This window comes from Cetorhinus maximus, chromosome 6 (genome assembly GCF_964194155.1).
Source record: "Cetorhinus maximus chromosome 6, sCetMax3.hap1.1, whole genome shotgun sequence".
NCBI classification, from domain to species: Eukaryota; Metazoa; Chordata; class Chondrichthyes; order Lamniformes; family Cetorhinidae; genus Cetorhinus; species Cetorhinus maximus.
Window position 1 is genome coordinate 113,156,045 of NC_135884.1, and position 15,975 is coordinate 113,172,019.

The following is a 15,975-nucleotide window of genomic DNA, read 5'->3' on the forward strand; positions in this document are numbered from 1 at the left end:
CATTATTTGCACTTAAAACTCTGCAGTCTTTTGTGGTAATTAGGCCAATTTCGGGCTAATTGTACTGAAAAGGCTGCGCTACTTAGTGGAAACTCCAGATAAGCATGTAAATAATCCTGACCTTTGATATAATCCTTTAATCACTTCTAATCAAAATTTCAATATATCTACAATTGTCATTCTGATGCTCACCTTACTGGATCAACATAATGTATTTCTGTAATGCCAACATTCAATAATTATTTTTATTCTGTTCACTCTATATAAGACTGTTTAATAAGAGAGAGTAATCCTGCACAATAACTAAAAAAAAACTGATTTTATCATTTTATTTTTCAATATTTACTATCATTACTCAGCAGTAAAATTAATTACAAAATTTCCAAAACTTAATTTTAAAAAGGTGCCACTTATAAGAGCTAGATAGCAAAACATAGGGGTACAAAATTGAACATTTACACTGGTCAGCCTCTTAATATCGTTTTTTTATTGACACTTGAAAGTTAGATTGAGCCCAAAACATGACTTCCATTTGACAATATAAATCTTGTGAATTATGAATGTCAAACCAGTGCTGTTTTTAAGTAAAGCCACCTCAGGAGTAGGTCTCCTGCCAATATTGATTCTCTCACACAAAAGCAGTTTAAACTGTAGGTTGATTTTGCGTAGAACCGTTTGTCCCTTCAACTTCTACTTTTTCAGTTGGACTTTATATGTGTATTCTTGCATCCTTGAACATTGATACATTATATTTAATCGTCTATGTAAGCAAGTTGATGTAAGGAATCAGTATTAATGGAGGAATCCATTACACCTAGTGTCATTAATTTGAGGTAAAAGAAGAAAGCACTGGAAAAATTCAGCAGGCCTGGTAGCATCAGTGGAGAGAGAAACAGAGTTAACATTTTGAGTCCAATATGACTCTTTGGAACCTTTAAATGCAATTCCGAGGACAAGTTATATGGACTCGAAACATTAACTCTGTTTCTGCCTCCGCAGATGCTGCCAGACCTGCTGAGTTTTTCCAGCATTTTAGCTTTTATTTCAGATCTCCAGCATCTACTGTATTTTATTTTTATTTTAGTCATCAATTTGAGTCCCGACACCAGATTATAGTACTGGGGTGTATTATGAATGCGCACAGTGAAATTGGAGGTTTTTAGCCAGTGCTTTTATCTGAATAAATTAATATTTGTAATGATGGGATTGGAGACTGTTGACCTCCTTTCAAAATGCATGTTGTTGACTGTATAGAAGCTAGAAATGCATTTATATGTTGATTTTATTGTGAAAAATCACATAGAATTGAAAAGAATTGGAATTTTTGATTCTTAAACTGGAAAAGATATTTAAACAGAGGAAAGCTGACCATAAAAAAAACACAGGTATTGTGCTTCCCTCTTCTGGTAGAGAAGCAGAATTCGCTGAATATTGACAAAAAGCTTCATTTTAAAGGAAACAACAGGGAACGAGTTATTCTTCCATTTGGATATTTGGAACAATAATTTGATAAATTACTCCATATCTGTCGACCTAATCTCTACATGACAATCAATTTGATGCACGATTGAATCAAAAGTATCTTCACCGTAGATTCAAACAAATGAATCATTTGCATTAAATGTATATTAAATCTCAAATTTCATCACATGTATTGTTTTCAGGGTTTCAGCAGTGCTAAAGCTCCAACAATTGTATTATATTGCAGCCCTGTCAAATATAAGATCATTATTATCGCATATAACATTAATTGTTATATATATTATGCTCATATAACAAAACAGAAGTATTTGTCAGACCCAACTGGGCTTCCCTTATAAAGAAATATTATTGAGTTCAATCTTGCACTTGTTCAACAAATGAAAATGAACCTAGTGCAGCTAACAATTACTGGTGTTTCTATGCATAAAGCTAAATTGTATAAGTTTTTACATTATCTGCAGTGAGCCCTTGGTGGATATGGACACGTGTTATTTATCCTTTATGGGTTTTTTTGTCTTTCCAGAACCACATGATGAGTCAGCACGCACAGTAAGGTGTCAGCACTGCGAGACATATTCTCTGCAGAAGACTCGACAGAGACACAGTGGGAGAGAACTTTTGAACATTACATCCAATCAAAGTGTCATTTGAAACCCAGATGTAAAACTAATGATTTGGCCATGAGGCACTGCTATTATAAGCAGTTTGAAATGAATATTAATGTAACAGATTAAAAGTATTCTATGCTCAGTATTTTTCTGTCCTGCTTTTAACTAGTGAGTTCACAGCTTTTGCTTCTAATCAGAGTTATAGTGTGTTAGAAACATCAGCTTTGTTGCTGTTGTCCTTTGTTGCTTAATGTAGTAAGCTAATAGGTGTCAAGGTAACTAGATGTATTTTGTTAATACTTGCTTTTAAATGCAGAATTAGCCATTTGTGATAACTGTGATGCGCTAGCTTGCCATTGTCAGAATATTTTTTTCTTTTTGTCAAAGAAGAATGTTTTAATTGAATTGACCAGTTCACAGTACAATGAAAAACTATGTAAAGAAAAACGATTACAGTGCAACTGGATGGTGTTTGCTTATAAAATGTGATTTACCTGATTGCAATAACTAGGACAGTATAATAAAGGGAAACCACGCACTTAATTTCTCCTTCTATTTGTGTGAATGTATGTGTTGGTTATTATTCTCTGCCTACCGGAAGGTCTTAACCACTTTGGAATGTATTAAATCACCAACACACACAATGCAAATTTTCAGTTTTACACAGTAGCTTGATATTATAGTAGGCATGCAGAGACTACACAGTCATGATTAACTGTAATATTTTGAGCCATTTTGGTGTCTGACAGCACTCTGCATGTCATGGAGGACATAAACTCCTTGCACACTTTCAATGTAATATGACTCCACTTCCCTTATACTATACCAGAACTCCCTTATGTTTTTTTAATTCACCCCAGAGATGTTCAGTGAAATTGAGGTCAGGATTGTCTCCAACTTATTTCAGTAATGGCTCACTGTAACCTCGTTTTACTATGTTAAAGGCACAATAAATGTAAGTTTTGGTGTTTCCATTGCTCACAACCTGTATTTGGCAGGGTGCTGCTTCAACCTCAAACACTTGCAACACCATTAGAAGTGAAGGAGGAGGAAGTGTTGAATTTGAAGCAATAGGACAGAACATGGCTGAACTGTATTCTTGTATTTTCTGTTGCAACCTTATATTGGTAGTTTATTTGCCCTGAATAGTTTTGTGTCCTGGTTGGAATTTATGGGTGGAATTTTACGGCCGCATCACGGTGGGGGATGTAAAATGCGGCGAGCCGTTCAAAACTCCATTGACTTCAGCAAGAACGGGAGAGCCCACCGGTGGGAGAGGCCATAAAATTCTGTCCTACAAGTGCATTTATGGCAGCTTATAAAAAGTCAGCAATTAAAAATGTTTACTTTAGCTTTCTTTCTCTATTTTTAGTCAGGATCTCTATGTACCCTTGCAGAACTAAATAGGCATTCCATGCAAACAATTGTTACGTGAATTATTTTGAATAATCTATTAAAAAGCCTGACTAATACTGGCTATAATTTGTATATTAATAAGAACTTAACCATTTCTGTAATAGCTGGATAACTAAAACACTTGACCCTTACAGTTGGAGATTGGGCAGAGATGCTCAAACTTCACATGGTTAATAAACAAAATCCTCTTTCCTGACTTTCTCCCAATCAAAATCTCAAACGGTACTTTTAGAATAAACAAACGTACTCAGCACCTAGCTGTATCGTATGAGAGTACATTCAAAATATATCACGCGAACACTGCCTCAGCTTTCTTATCCACACTAGATCAAAACGTGGGGGCAGGATTTTCCAGTCATTGGGCAGGCCCAGGAGTGGCTGCGAAACGGTCCACTGCCCGTGATTGGGCCCCGACTGTGATTTCATGCTGTCTGGTCGATTAACGGGCAGCCAGTGTGAAGTGCCTGCTGAGGAACTCAGCGCTGACGGGGTGGGGGTGGGAGGAGCGCGAGTGCAGAAGTCTGCGCATGCGCAGGGGAGCATGCGCTGAAAGCTCCCTGAGGGCACAGAGCTTCCTCAGGGAGCTGAAGAATTGTGGACACAAAAATAACCATTTTAAAAAATGAGAGAAACATGTCCCCACATGTGACTCAGTCACATGAAGAGGGACATGTTGAAAATGATGTTTAAAAATTTTAATTCTTTTCAAATTACTTCTGAAAACCTCATCCCGCCCGTCGATGAGGTTTCATAAAAAATCCAAAGGCCACCTGGCCGATTCACACACACACACCCCATCCCCCCACCCCACCAATCGAACAGTTGGACGGGCAGTGAAAAATACAAATTAATTACTTGCTTAAGGGCCTTAATAGGCCTCTTAATTGTCAGCGGTACGCCACCGACTCTCGCGCGCACCCACTGACCGAAAGATTGCGTGTGATTTTACACCTGATCGGGTCAGGCGCGTGCCCACCTGCTAGATGTAAAATCTTAGCCTTGAAGTTAGGATCTTACAACTCTGAAAATGACAGACTTTTCCCAAAGTTACGGACATTATTTCCCATTGTTAACTCGAACTTCTAGTCTGTCATTTTCAGAGTTGTAAGATCCCAATTTCAAGTGTAAGGTTCAAGTGTTGTAGTTATCCAGCTGTTAGAGAAATGGTTAAGTTCTTAGTAGTATACAAATCATAGCCTGTATTAGTCAGGCTTTTTAAGTGATTATTCATTATAATTCACATAACAATTGTTTTCATGGAATGGTTATTTCGTTCTGCAAGTGTGCATAGAGATCCTGACTGAAAATAGATTAAGAAAGCTAAGTAAAACATTTATAATGGCTGATTTTTTTTATAAACTGCCATAAATACACATATAAATCTCAGCTAGGGCACAACTGAAGTAACAACAACTAGTTAATATCCCCAGTTTGTTTTTCTCTCCCATTAGAAACCTTCCACACTACTCAGCATCCCTTTGAAAAAGCAGGAAGGTAGTTCACTCTCCAGACTCTGCCTAAGCTACTTGTGAGCTGACTGCTAGAAGATGTGTCAGGGTCAATGTTGACTCATACCCCTATTCACCTTTGTTTCCTGTAATTAAACTGTGATTGGACACCTTGAGGCGTAAACCTGTGCTTAGTTACTCCATGGGACAGTATGTTATGAAGGAAATACTTAAGTAGTAAACCAATAGGTGTCAAAATAATTAAATGTATTTTATCAACACAACTTATAATTTTAGCTAGCACATCAATTTGTGCCACCGAACTGCTGATCATTGCTGTCCATTTTCTAGTCCAGCCTGAGTTGCATGACAGTTTTTCCAAGAAAAGTTAGGCTGTAAAATTTGACCCTTATTTTTGGCACTGAGTGTCATTTTAGCTCCATAATGAAGTCCATGCTGTATGAACATATGGTACCAGACACCATTTCGGTGAGGGCATTAGTGCATGCACAGGGAGTGTCCACCAGAAGTATGTAGGCAGTTTGTGATTCTGATTTGATGCAACACAGCTATTTTGGATCACAACACTCCAACTCTCTTAATCACGCTCAGCTGAGCATGTATTCAACAGCAAGACTCCAACCCTCAACCTCCCACCCTGTGCCTAACCACCATCAGCAGCACTATTTAAAGGGATCATTAGCTACTTACAGATGTTGCTTATGATTTCTACTGGCTGATGCTGCGAATGTAGAAGTGTATCATGGTTTCCAGAGTTCTCTAAAGTTGCTGCAGTCTACAAGGAGTGGCACACTTGAAGTACTTTGTCCTGACTTTAAAGATTCTGCACAAACAGCATGTCCCTGGTTCAATGACATGTATACGAGAACATGCCAGGAGCAGCACCAGGCATTCCTAAAACCGAGCTGCCAACCTGGTGAAGCTACAACACAACTAAATGCATGCTAAACAACGGAAGCAGCGTGCTATGGAGAGAGCTAAATTATCTGATAACCAACGGATCGGATCAAAGCTCTGCCCTATCCAGTCGTGAATGGTGCTGGGCAATTAAAACAAAAACACTTGCATCCTCAATTATGGGTAGCCCAGCACATCAGTGCAAAAGACAAGGCCGAAGCATTTGCAATAATCTTCAGCCAGGAGTGCTGAGTGGGTGATCCACCTCAACCTCCCTCTGAGATCACCACCATCATAGATGCCAGTCTTCAGTCAATTTCATTCACTCCATGTGATATCAAGAAATGGCTGAAGCCACTGGATAGAGCAAAGGCTATGGGTCCTGAGAACATCCCGTCTATCACACTGGAGATGTGTGCTCCAGAACTAGCTGCACATCTAGCCAAGCTGTTCCGGTACAGCTACAATACTGGCATCTGCCCAACAATGCAGAAAATCATCCAGGAATGTCCTGTACACAAAAAGCAGGACAAATCCAATTCAGCCAATCGGTCTACCCTCAATAACTAGCAAAGTGATGGAAGGCATTGTCAACAGTGCTAACGGTACTTACTCAGCAATAACCTGCTCACCGAAGCTCAGTTTGGGTTCTGGGAGGGCCACTCAGCTCCTGAACTCATTGCAGCCTTGATCCAAACATGGACAACAGAGCTGAATTCCAGAAGCGGGGTGAATGTGATGGCCATGATATCAAAACAACATTTGACCAAGTGTGGCATCAAGGAGCCCGAGCAAAATTGAAGTAAATGGGAATTGGGGAAACTCTCTGTTGGTTGGCGTCACCTAGCACAAAGAAAGATGTTTGTGGTTGTTGGGAGCCAATCATCTCAGCCCTAGGATATCACTGCAAGAGTTCTTCAGGGTAATGTCTTAGGCCCAATCATCTTCAGCAGTTTCATCAACGATTTTTCCTTTGACATAGGAATATTCCCTGATAACGGCACAGTGTCCAGTACCAATTGCAACTATTCAGGCACTGAGCATTCTGTGCAGCAAAACCTGGACAACATTCAGGTTTGATAAGTTGTCACGAGGTCAGGCCCCTTTATTTTTGAAAATATGATTTTTCAACTTCCAACTGACTGGATATTTTCCTATTTGAAATAAGACAAAACAAACTACTTAAAAAAATGCAAAGCCACCTTCCAGCATGAAGGTGAAAATCAAACAAATCACCTACCAGGAGCGTGAAGAGAGACATTCCCCATAATTCAGAGACTCGTCGAAACTCGTCACTGTCTAAGGAAGAGACATTAAAATGCGAAGTGCTGGATATTGAAACAAAGGCTGCCACAGACAGAGCCACCAACAACCCCTTGGAAGTACACAATGGGTGAAATATTTCAGGACAAGACTGCCAGCCACTGCAGAGATTGCAAGAAGGACTTCAGCAGGAGAGACAGGCTGAAAGCTTTCTCCCACTCTCTTTTTTGCAAGAAGTGTATTACCTGGTTCGGAAGTCAACTTTACTAGAAATCTACCAGTGAACTGAGATCTTGTAATAATTGCAACATCTACATCTGACTGCATCCACGAAACCAAATCCAAATCGGCCACAACGTTTAAAAATTTACACCTCAAGGACATATATTCTTTTAACCTTTTTCTTATTGGACTTTAACTTCCCTTATTTCTGATTACCTGTGTGTGATGCTGTTTCCTCGGGTTTAGTGGTTAATAAATTTGCTCTTTCTTTGGCTCAAGAAAACTTTGTTTGATTGGCTCCTTATTGCTCACAGCTTAAATAGTTAAATATCTTCAGATTTGAAAAAGGCGTATCCTCATGAAAAAGAAACTTAAACTTTTGTTGTAATCAACCGAGGAAGGTGAATAGAGAGGAGCCAGTTCACCCTTCTCGCATGGTCATATTAAAACTGGGGGCTTGTCTGGGATTTGTTCCCACAGATTGACGAAAGAATTGGGGCGGGGAAATTAAAATGTTCCTTCAACAGCAATTTTAAAACTGCAAAAATGTTCTTGGGTCTGTAATACTAAAGTGTTAAAATGTCCACATTCAATCTCAATATTATCATAGAACAGGATGAGATAACTGGTGAAGCTATTTTGGATCTGGTAATGTGTAATGAGGCAGGTTTAATAAATGATCTCAGAGTAAAAGACCCCCTTGGAAACAGTGACCATAACATGGTAGAATTTGGCATTCAGTGTGAGAGTCAGGAACTTGGGTTGGAAACAACTGTGCTAAACTTAAGTAAGGGTAATTACAAAGGAATGAGGGCAGAGTTGGCTAGAGTGGACTGGGAAAGAAGTTTGGCAAAAAGACAGTTGATGAACAATGGCAGACATTTAAGACTCGCAACAAAGATATATCCCAGTGAGGAAGAAAGATTCTAGGAAGGGGATAAACCAACCATGGTTAACCAAGGAAGTTAAGGATAGTATCAAATTAAAAGAAAAAACATACAATGTGACAGTGGTAAGCCAGAGGATTGGGAAAGTTTTAAAATACAACAAAAGATGACCAAAAAAATAATAAAGAGGGAGAAAATAAACTTTGAGAGTAAACTAGCAAGTAATATAAAAATGGACAGTAAGAACTTTAAATATATAAAAGGAAGAGAGAGGCCTAAGCGAACATAGGCCTCTTGGAGAATGAGGTTGGGGAAATAATAATGGGGAACCTGGAAATGGAAGAGGAATTGAATAAATACTTTGCATCAGTTTTCACGGTAGAAGACACTAATAGCATTCCAAAAATACTAAATAATCAGGGGCAAAAGCGAGGAGGAAATAAGTACAATAACTATCACTAGAGAAAAAGTACTAGGGAAACTAATGGGGCTAAAGGCTAATAAGTCTCCTGGACCTGATGAATTGCATCCTAGGATATTGAAGGAAATAGCTACAGAGATAGTGGCTGCACTGGTAGTAATCTCCCAAGAATCCTTAGATCCTGTAAAAGTCCCAGAGGAATGGAAAACTGCCAATATAACATCCTTATTCAAAAAGGGAGGGGGACAAAAAACAGGTAATTATTGGCCAGTTAGCTTAACATCTGCCACTGAGAAAATGTTGGAGTCTATTATAAAGGATGTAATAGCAGAGCATTTAGAAATGCATAATCTAATCAAGCAGAGTCAGCATAGCTCCATGAAGGGGAAATCATGCCTGTCAAATTTATTAGAATTCTTTGAGGAGGTAACAAGCAGGATAGATAAAGGGGAACCTGTAGATGTAATATATTTCGATTTCCAAAAGGTGTTTGATAAGGTACCAAACATAAGGCTACTTAATAAGATGAGGCCATGGTGCTGAGTGTAGTATATTAGAATGGATAGAGGATTGGTTAACTAATAGAAGACAGAGAGTTGTGATAAGGGGGGCATTTTCAAGATGGCAACCTGTAACTAGTGGAGTGCCAGCGGGATCAGTGCTGGGGCCATAATTATTTACAATATATATCTCTTTAAAAAGGGCAGCACAGCAGTTAAAGTGGCCAGCCCAACACTAGTCCTTGCTGTTGCAGTGTAAGCCAATGAGAAAAGCTCATGAAGTTTATTCCTTCTTGCCTGAGAAAAGTGTAACCAGCCATGGGGCAGCAAAAAGGGCTATTTTAAGTGCAGACCAGTTAGTGCCGGAGGCGTGTCATCAGAAATTCCATACCCTCAGGAAATGGCCTGACCAGACATACCTGGAATTTGAAAGGATTGAGCGCCTCACTTTTGATCAATGGGTATGGGTGCTTAAAATTGAGGCCACCTATGAAAACATTTGTGAAATAATTCTCCCTGAGGAGTTCAAAAGCACCATACCCTTCCCAATAAGAACTCACAAAGAAGAACAGAGTGTAACTCTAGCTGATGATTATGAGCTGATCCACAAAGCCTCATCCCAAAGGAAACCCTTCCCTGTCACCCCAAACCAATTATGAAGGATGGAAGGTGGGAGAGTAATAGCAAATTGAGCATTCCTGGGAGAGAAGGAAACACAGGGAGCCCCCATAGGCCAGAAAAAGATGTTGCTGAGATGAGGAGTGAGTCCAAGGAGACTGCGTGTTTTAACTGCCTCAAGGCAGGACACCTCCGTGCTGATTGCTGGAGGTTACAGGAAAAACCCGTGGGATTTTTTGAGACATACAAACTGCGCAGAAGTCCGTATCCTAATGCAGCATTACTTGGACAATATCCAGGCTTAGGCTGACAAGTCTCAAGTAACATTCATGCCACACAAGTGCCAGGCAATGACCATCTCCAACAAGAGAGCATCTAACCATCGCCCCTTGACATTCAATGGCATTACTGTCGCTGAATCCCCAACGATCAACATCCTGGGGGAAACCATTGACTAGAAACTGAACTGGACTAGCCATATAAACACTGTGGCTACAAGAGCAGGTCAGATTCTAGGAATCCTGCAGAGGGTAATTCACCTCCGGATTCCCCAAGGCTTGTCCACCATCTACAAGGCATAAGACAGGAGTGTGATGGAATACTCCCCACTTGCCTGGATGAGTGCAGCTCCAATAATACTCAAGAAGCTTGACACCATCCAGAACAAAGCAGCCCACTTGATTGGCACCCCATCCACAAACATTCACTCCCTCCACCACAGACACACAGTGGCAGCAGCGTGTACCATCTACAAGATGCACTGCAGAAATTTACCAAGCCTCCTTAGATAGCACCTTCCAAACCCTTCCCCAACTGGAAGTTCCCCTCCAGGCCACTCACCATCCTGACTTGGAAATATACTGCCATTCCATCACTGTTGCTGGGTCAAAACCCTGGAACTCCCTCCCTTACAAATAACACTGTGAGTGTACTTACACCACATGTACTGCAGCGGTTCAAGAAGGCAACTCACCACCACCTTCTCAAGGGCAATTAGGGATGGGCAATAAATGCTGGCCCAGCCATTCCTTGAATGAATAAAAAAAAGAAAATGGGTGTCAGACAGAGAGCATGACAGACCAGGCTATAGCTCTGACTGCGGCAGCAAATCCCTGTTGACGCACTCCTGTGAGTGTGAGTTTAAAAAATGCCTGAGAGTTACAAGGATTTTATATCAGAGGAAAGAGTGGCCACATTTCCCCAGAGGAAGGCGAGTAAGCCCATAGTGATACTGAGGAATACAGGGGCCAGACTGCTAGGAAAAGGCAAAATATTTCCACCAAAGAGTGCAGTAAGTGCCAAGGTGTTGTCAAAGGGTATTGAAGGAGGGTACATGCCCACCCTGTCATACTAGGTGCACCTGGAGTGTGGCCTTGTGTCAGGACCAGTGACCATGAGAGTCGTGCCCAGTTTGCCTGTGGAGGGGGTCGACCTGCTCCTTGGCAATGACCTGGCGGGATCAAAAGTGATGGCATCCCCTGTGGTGTCAGACAAGGCAACTGACGTCAGGGAGACAGAACAGCTGCAGGAGAAAGTGCCTGGCATTTTGTCTGACTGTGAGGTAAACCAGTCTATGACCAGACAAATTCCGTCAGAGGAGGCTGAAGTGGCACTGCAGACCCTACCATCTGGTTATCTGAGACCTTTTTCAGGAGTCTAGAAGACCCTAAGGAGGTAATAAGTAGGTCTTCCTTGGTTGTGGCTCAGCAAGCCAACCCATTATTTAAAAAGTTAGCTCAGGCTGCCCAAACTAAGCTGAGGCAGAGGCAATCCCTGAATGCTACTACATTTAAAATGAGGTGCCGATGAGGGAGTGGAGATCCCCTCACAGACTTGCAAATGAGGAATGGACAGTGATCCACCAGGTAGTGGTGCCACCGAGGCACTGTGGGAAAATATTATGGTTAGCACACAAAATTCCGATGGCTGGGCATGTGGGGATACGAGAAACCCAAGCACACACCAGCACATTTTTACTGGCTACACCTCCACAGGGATGTAGCAAGGTTTTGCAGAACCTGCCACACCTGCCAAGTTGTGGGAAAACCCCAACCTGCAATACAACCTGCACCTATGATTCCCATGCCGGCTTTTGGGGAACCATTCAGCAAGGCGTTTGTGGGCTGTGTGGGGCCCCTGCCCAAAATAAAAGGGGGCTAACAAATGTCCTTACCACCATGGATGTGGCTACCTGCTTCCCAGAGGCTATTCCCCTGAGAATCATATCTGCCAAAATAGTGGTGGGGGGGGATTAAAACAATTCTTTGCCAGGTATGGTCTGCCCACCAAGATCCAGTCAGATCAGGGCTCAAATTTCACATCCGGAATATTCCAGGAAGTTATGGGTAACCTGGGTGTGACCCAGCTGAAGATTTCAGTGTATCACCCGCAGTCGCAGGGGGCGCTAGAACTGTACCACTTGACCCTAAAAACAATGATCAGGACATACTGCCATGAGTATCCTCATGGCTGGGATAAAGGACTAGGTTTCCTTTTGTTCGCTACCAGAGACTCACCCAATGAGTCCACAAGTTTTGCTCCATTTGAATTAGTTCACTGACACCAAGTGAGCGGTCCTCTGAAACTAACTAAGGAGAGGATGTTAGAGTACATAACTGTGTTCTGTGAGCAACTCACAAGAGCATGTGATGTGGCTTGAAAAGACTTAAAAATCTCCCGGACAGCTATGAAAAAAGAGGCAGACAAACATGCCAGGGCCCAAACCTTTCAGCCAGGAGCCTATGGGGAGAATTTTCTCACTGTCGGGCGGGCTGGGCGGGAGCGGGTGCGGGTGTGCACGCAGCCAATTGCCACCTGCGATCGGCTGCGTGCCGCCATTTTACATGGGCAGGCCAATTAAGGCCCGCCCAGCGTGACGCACACCTGGAAGCGCTCAGCACCACCTGTGTGGGCAGGGGGAGGAGGGAGAGTGGGGGCCTGCGCTCTTTCACAGAAACCTCCCTGAGGCATGGAGCTGCCTCAGGGAGCTTACTTTGATTATGAAAACTTGAAAAAAATGAATTAAAGAAAAATTCAGACATGTCCCCTCATGTGACAGTGTCACATGAGCTGGGACATGTCAATGAATTTTAATTAAAATTTTTATTAAACTTATATAAACTCTTCATGAAACCTCATCCCGCCCGTGGATGAGGTTCCATGAAAAATGCACAGGCCGCCTGGTCTCTTTGCCTGCCGCCAACCTTAAGGCTTTAATGAAGTGATTAATGGCCTGAACAGGCCTTTGACAGTTCAGCGGATGCGCAGCCGACTCCGGTGCGTGCCCGCCGAACTGAAGATCAGAATGATGTGCGGCAACATTGGGATGCACGCCCGACGTCACCGCTCATCATTTTACGCATTGGCGTGTGGGGCCCGCCCCCACATGCCGACCTGAAGATTCTGCCCTATGTGCTAGTGCTCCTGCCAACACTGGGCAAACCCCTAAAAGCCTGGTTCACTGGCCCGTACAGAGTAGCAAAGAAGCTTGGGAGATAAACTACCCAAGTGACACCCCAGACCACAGGAAAAAGCAAATCAATATGATAAAACAATACCACAGCTGAGAAGGGGACAAGCAGGTAATGGTCTGTCCAGTAACAACAGACCTAGAGGACAATAGGAACAGCGAGGATGAATTGAAGGGAGATGTGGGTGAGGTCCACATTGAACTCCCTAGTGTCTGACTAGCCATCGCAGAAATTCTAGTGCATTTGGACACCATGTTCACCCACCTAAATACAGAACAGAGAGGAGACTCGGCAAGGCTGCTCATTGCATTTAAAAGCATCTGTCAAGACAAACCAAGCTGCATCACTTTAGCTCTACATCATGTGGGCAAGGCAAGATCCCTACTATCTAGGTCCAGAAAAACTGGCCCCACTTTGGAAGGAGATTAACTACATGTTGGAACACCAATGTATGGAGCCTAGCAGCAGTAGCTGGAGCTCCCCAGTTGTGCTTGTGCCCAAGCTGGATGGCTCCACAAGGCTCTGCATTGACTAACCCAAAGTTAATAATGCAGTGACCAGAGCTGACTCCTACCTGATACACAGCCCAGAAGACTGCATTGAAAGGGTAGGTAACACAGCCTACATTTCAGAGATAGATCTAGTCGAGGGATACTGGCAGGTTCCCTTGACCACCCGCGCAAAGGAAATTTCTGCCTTTGTGACTCCAGATGGGTTATGCCAGTGTTGAGTTATGCCATTTGAACTGAGAAATGCCCCAGCCACCTTTCAAAGGCTGATGAATCAGGTAGTGACGGGCTTATCTAATTGTGTCGTGTACCTAGATGACCTCCTAGTATACAGTGACACTTAGAGCAACTGGAAGCCATCTTCCAGAAATTACAATCAGCTGCACTCCATTGCTGAGGCCCTTGGTGGCATCTATCAGTGTCAACACGAGAGAGAGACAGGGCATCTTGATCTCACTCCAGCTGCCCCTTCTCCTCAAGAGGTCAGCCAGGGGCCCTCGGGCACCCATAGGGAGGAGGACCAGCAGCTCGACACCCCGGGGACATCCACACAGGTGACTCCGGGAGTGTCCGTGCAATCCAAACCCCCTCTTCCTGTGACCCTATCAGCTCCAGCTCCTCAGGCCAAGGAGGGTGCACTTGCCCCACAGCAGGACCCCGAAAGCAGGCCAGGGCCCTCCAGAGGATGCCTGCCAAAGTCATCACAGACAACAGGGCTTGAAGCCAGCAGGCTACCTCCATCTCCGTTGTGGATGTCGGAGGAGCACCAAGACAAAAGGGGCAGGGTAAGGAAAGTGAAGAAGACGTAGTTACAAAACATGGGCGCGGGTGTTAAACACTCGTCCATAATGTTCACAGATGTAAAAACACTCCCAATCATTTCATGTGTCCTTGTGTATGCCTTATTCTTATGATGAGCTGTGTTAATGTCAATCAGGTTTGGTTCCCGCACACACTAATGGCAATTGTCGGTACCCTGGGCCCTTCCTCTGTGCAGTGTGTTACTTTCTGACCAAAGTGAATGATCACGTCACTATCCAGGTCATTGATGTCTGCACCTTAATGTAAAGTGTGGTTGCTGCTCGTACCCTAGCATCGTGGGGTGCTGTGATGCGCTGTGTTGGCTCTGCACCACTGAGGCAGAGGTGTCCCCCTGTCTCATTTGCATTCTTGAGAGGTAAAGCTGTGGTGTTGAAGGGAACAGGTGATGATGGTTGCAGAAGGCTCATGTACTCTGAAACTTCATGTGTCCGCTGTCTTTCAGTAGGGTCTCTATGATATGAGCATCTTCACAGAGATTATGTGCACTGCCCTCAGCCAGAAAGGTGTCAGATGTTCCCAGATGCAATATGATGATCTCAGACCAAAGTCGGAGAACCTTGCCATCTCAAGTTGATGAAGCAATGGCACACTTGTGCGCAGGCACTGAGATATCCAACCTGGATCTTCTGCAACACTGAACTTGTGACTACAGCAGGGAGAATGGTATCTTCACAAAGTTAGTGGATAGCGATGTTCCTCCCATCGCCTTCACTCTCTAGCAAGTTACTAATGCAGCTTGCAAATGATGATCTCTGAGAGCCACATCAGCCTTTAGACCTGCACTGGAATCACTCATTGTTGCTTCTCACAATGTACCAAGGCCCAGTGTGATAGGATCGAGTGTGTGATGAACCAGAACAGGGCTCCTCATAAGCTAAGACACGTACCCTTGAGGGCTTCATGTTGCCTTATCATTTTGGACTTTGCAAGGGCAAGGTATGGCCTTGAGGACACACTGCTTGAATGTCAGAGGAAGCATCTCAATATCATGCAGCCAAGTGTCTGGCCTTGTCATTCTTAGGCGTGCCGCCTCCATCCTTGTGTTGTGATTAATGAAACTATTCAACCTGTACTGAAACTGTCAGATGACAGTGTCACTTCAGGGAGTGTGTGAGAGTTCACTGAGTCATCTATATGTGCTGCACTCCAACGGGATTTCATCAGGCCCCTTGTCCCAAGTGTAATGTTTATCTCTCACCGACAAGGTAACACATCGTGTGTGGCTGCCTTGCCAGATTGAAGGCATGCAATCATTATCACACTCATGATCGCCCCATTGCTCGTGTGTCTTTTAGGGTGGTGCTGCAACTGGGATGCTGGATGAACGTGTAAGGGTGCAGCAGTTTCCGATGTCTGAGGCCAGAAAGACCTCCTCCAAGTAGCATATCATC

General features: G+C 43.2%; 1 protein-coding gene across 4 annotated transcripts in view; it reads left to right on the forward strand.

Annotated features, from left to right (window-relative positions):
• znf423 (zinc finger protein 423) overlaps positions 1–2,633 on the forward strand; it is a 355,907-nt gene extending 353,274 nt beyond the window's left edge. For all 4 annotated transcript variants that reach the window (XM_078544305.1, XM_078544307.1, XM_078544306.1 and 1 more), the window contains one exon: positions 2,006–2,633. In XM_078544305.1, the coding sequence (XP_078400431.1) occupies positions 2,006–2,035 (30 nt within the window). In that variant the 3' untranslated portion in view covers positions 2,036–2,633. The remainder of the gene's footprint in view (positions 1–2,005) is intronic.
• Positions 2,634–15,975: the final 13,342 nt, after the last annotated feature.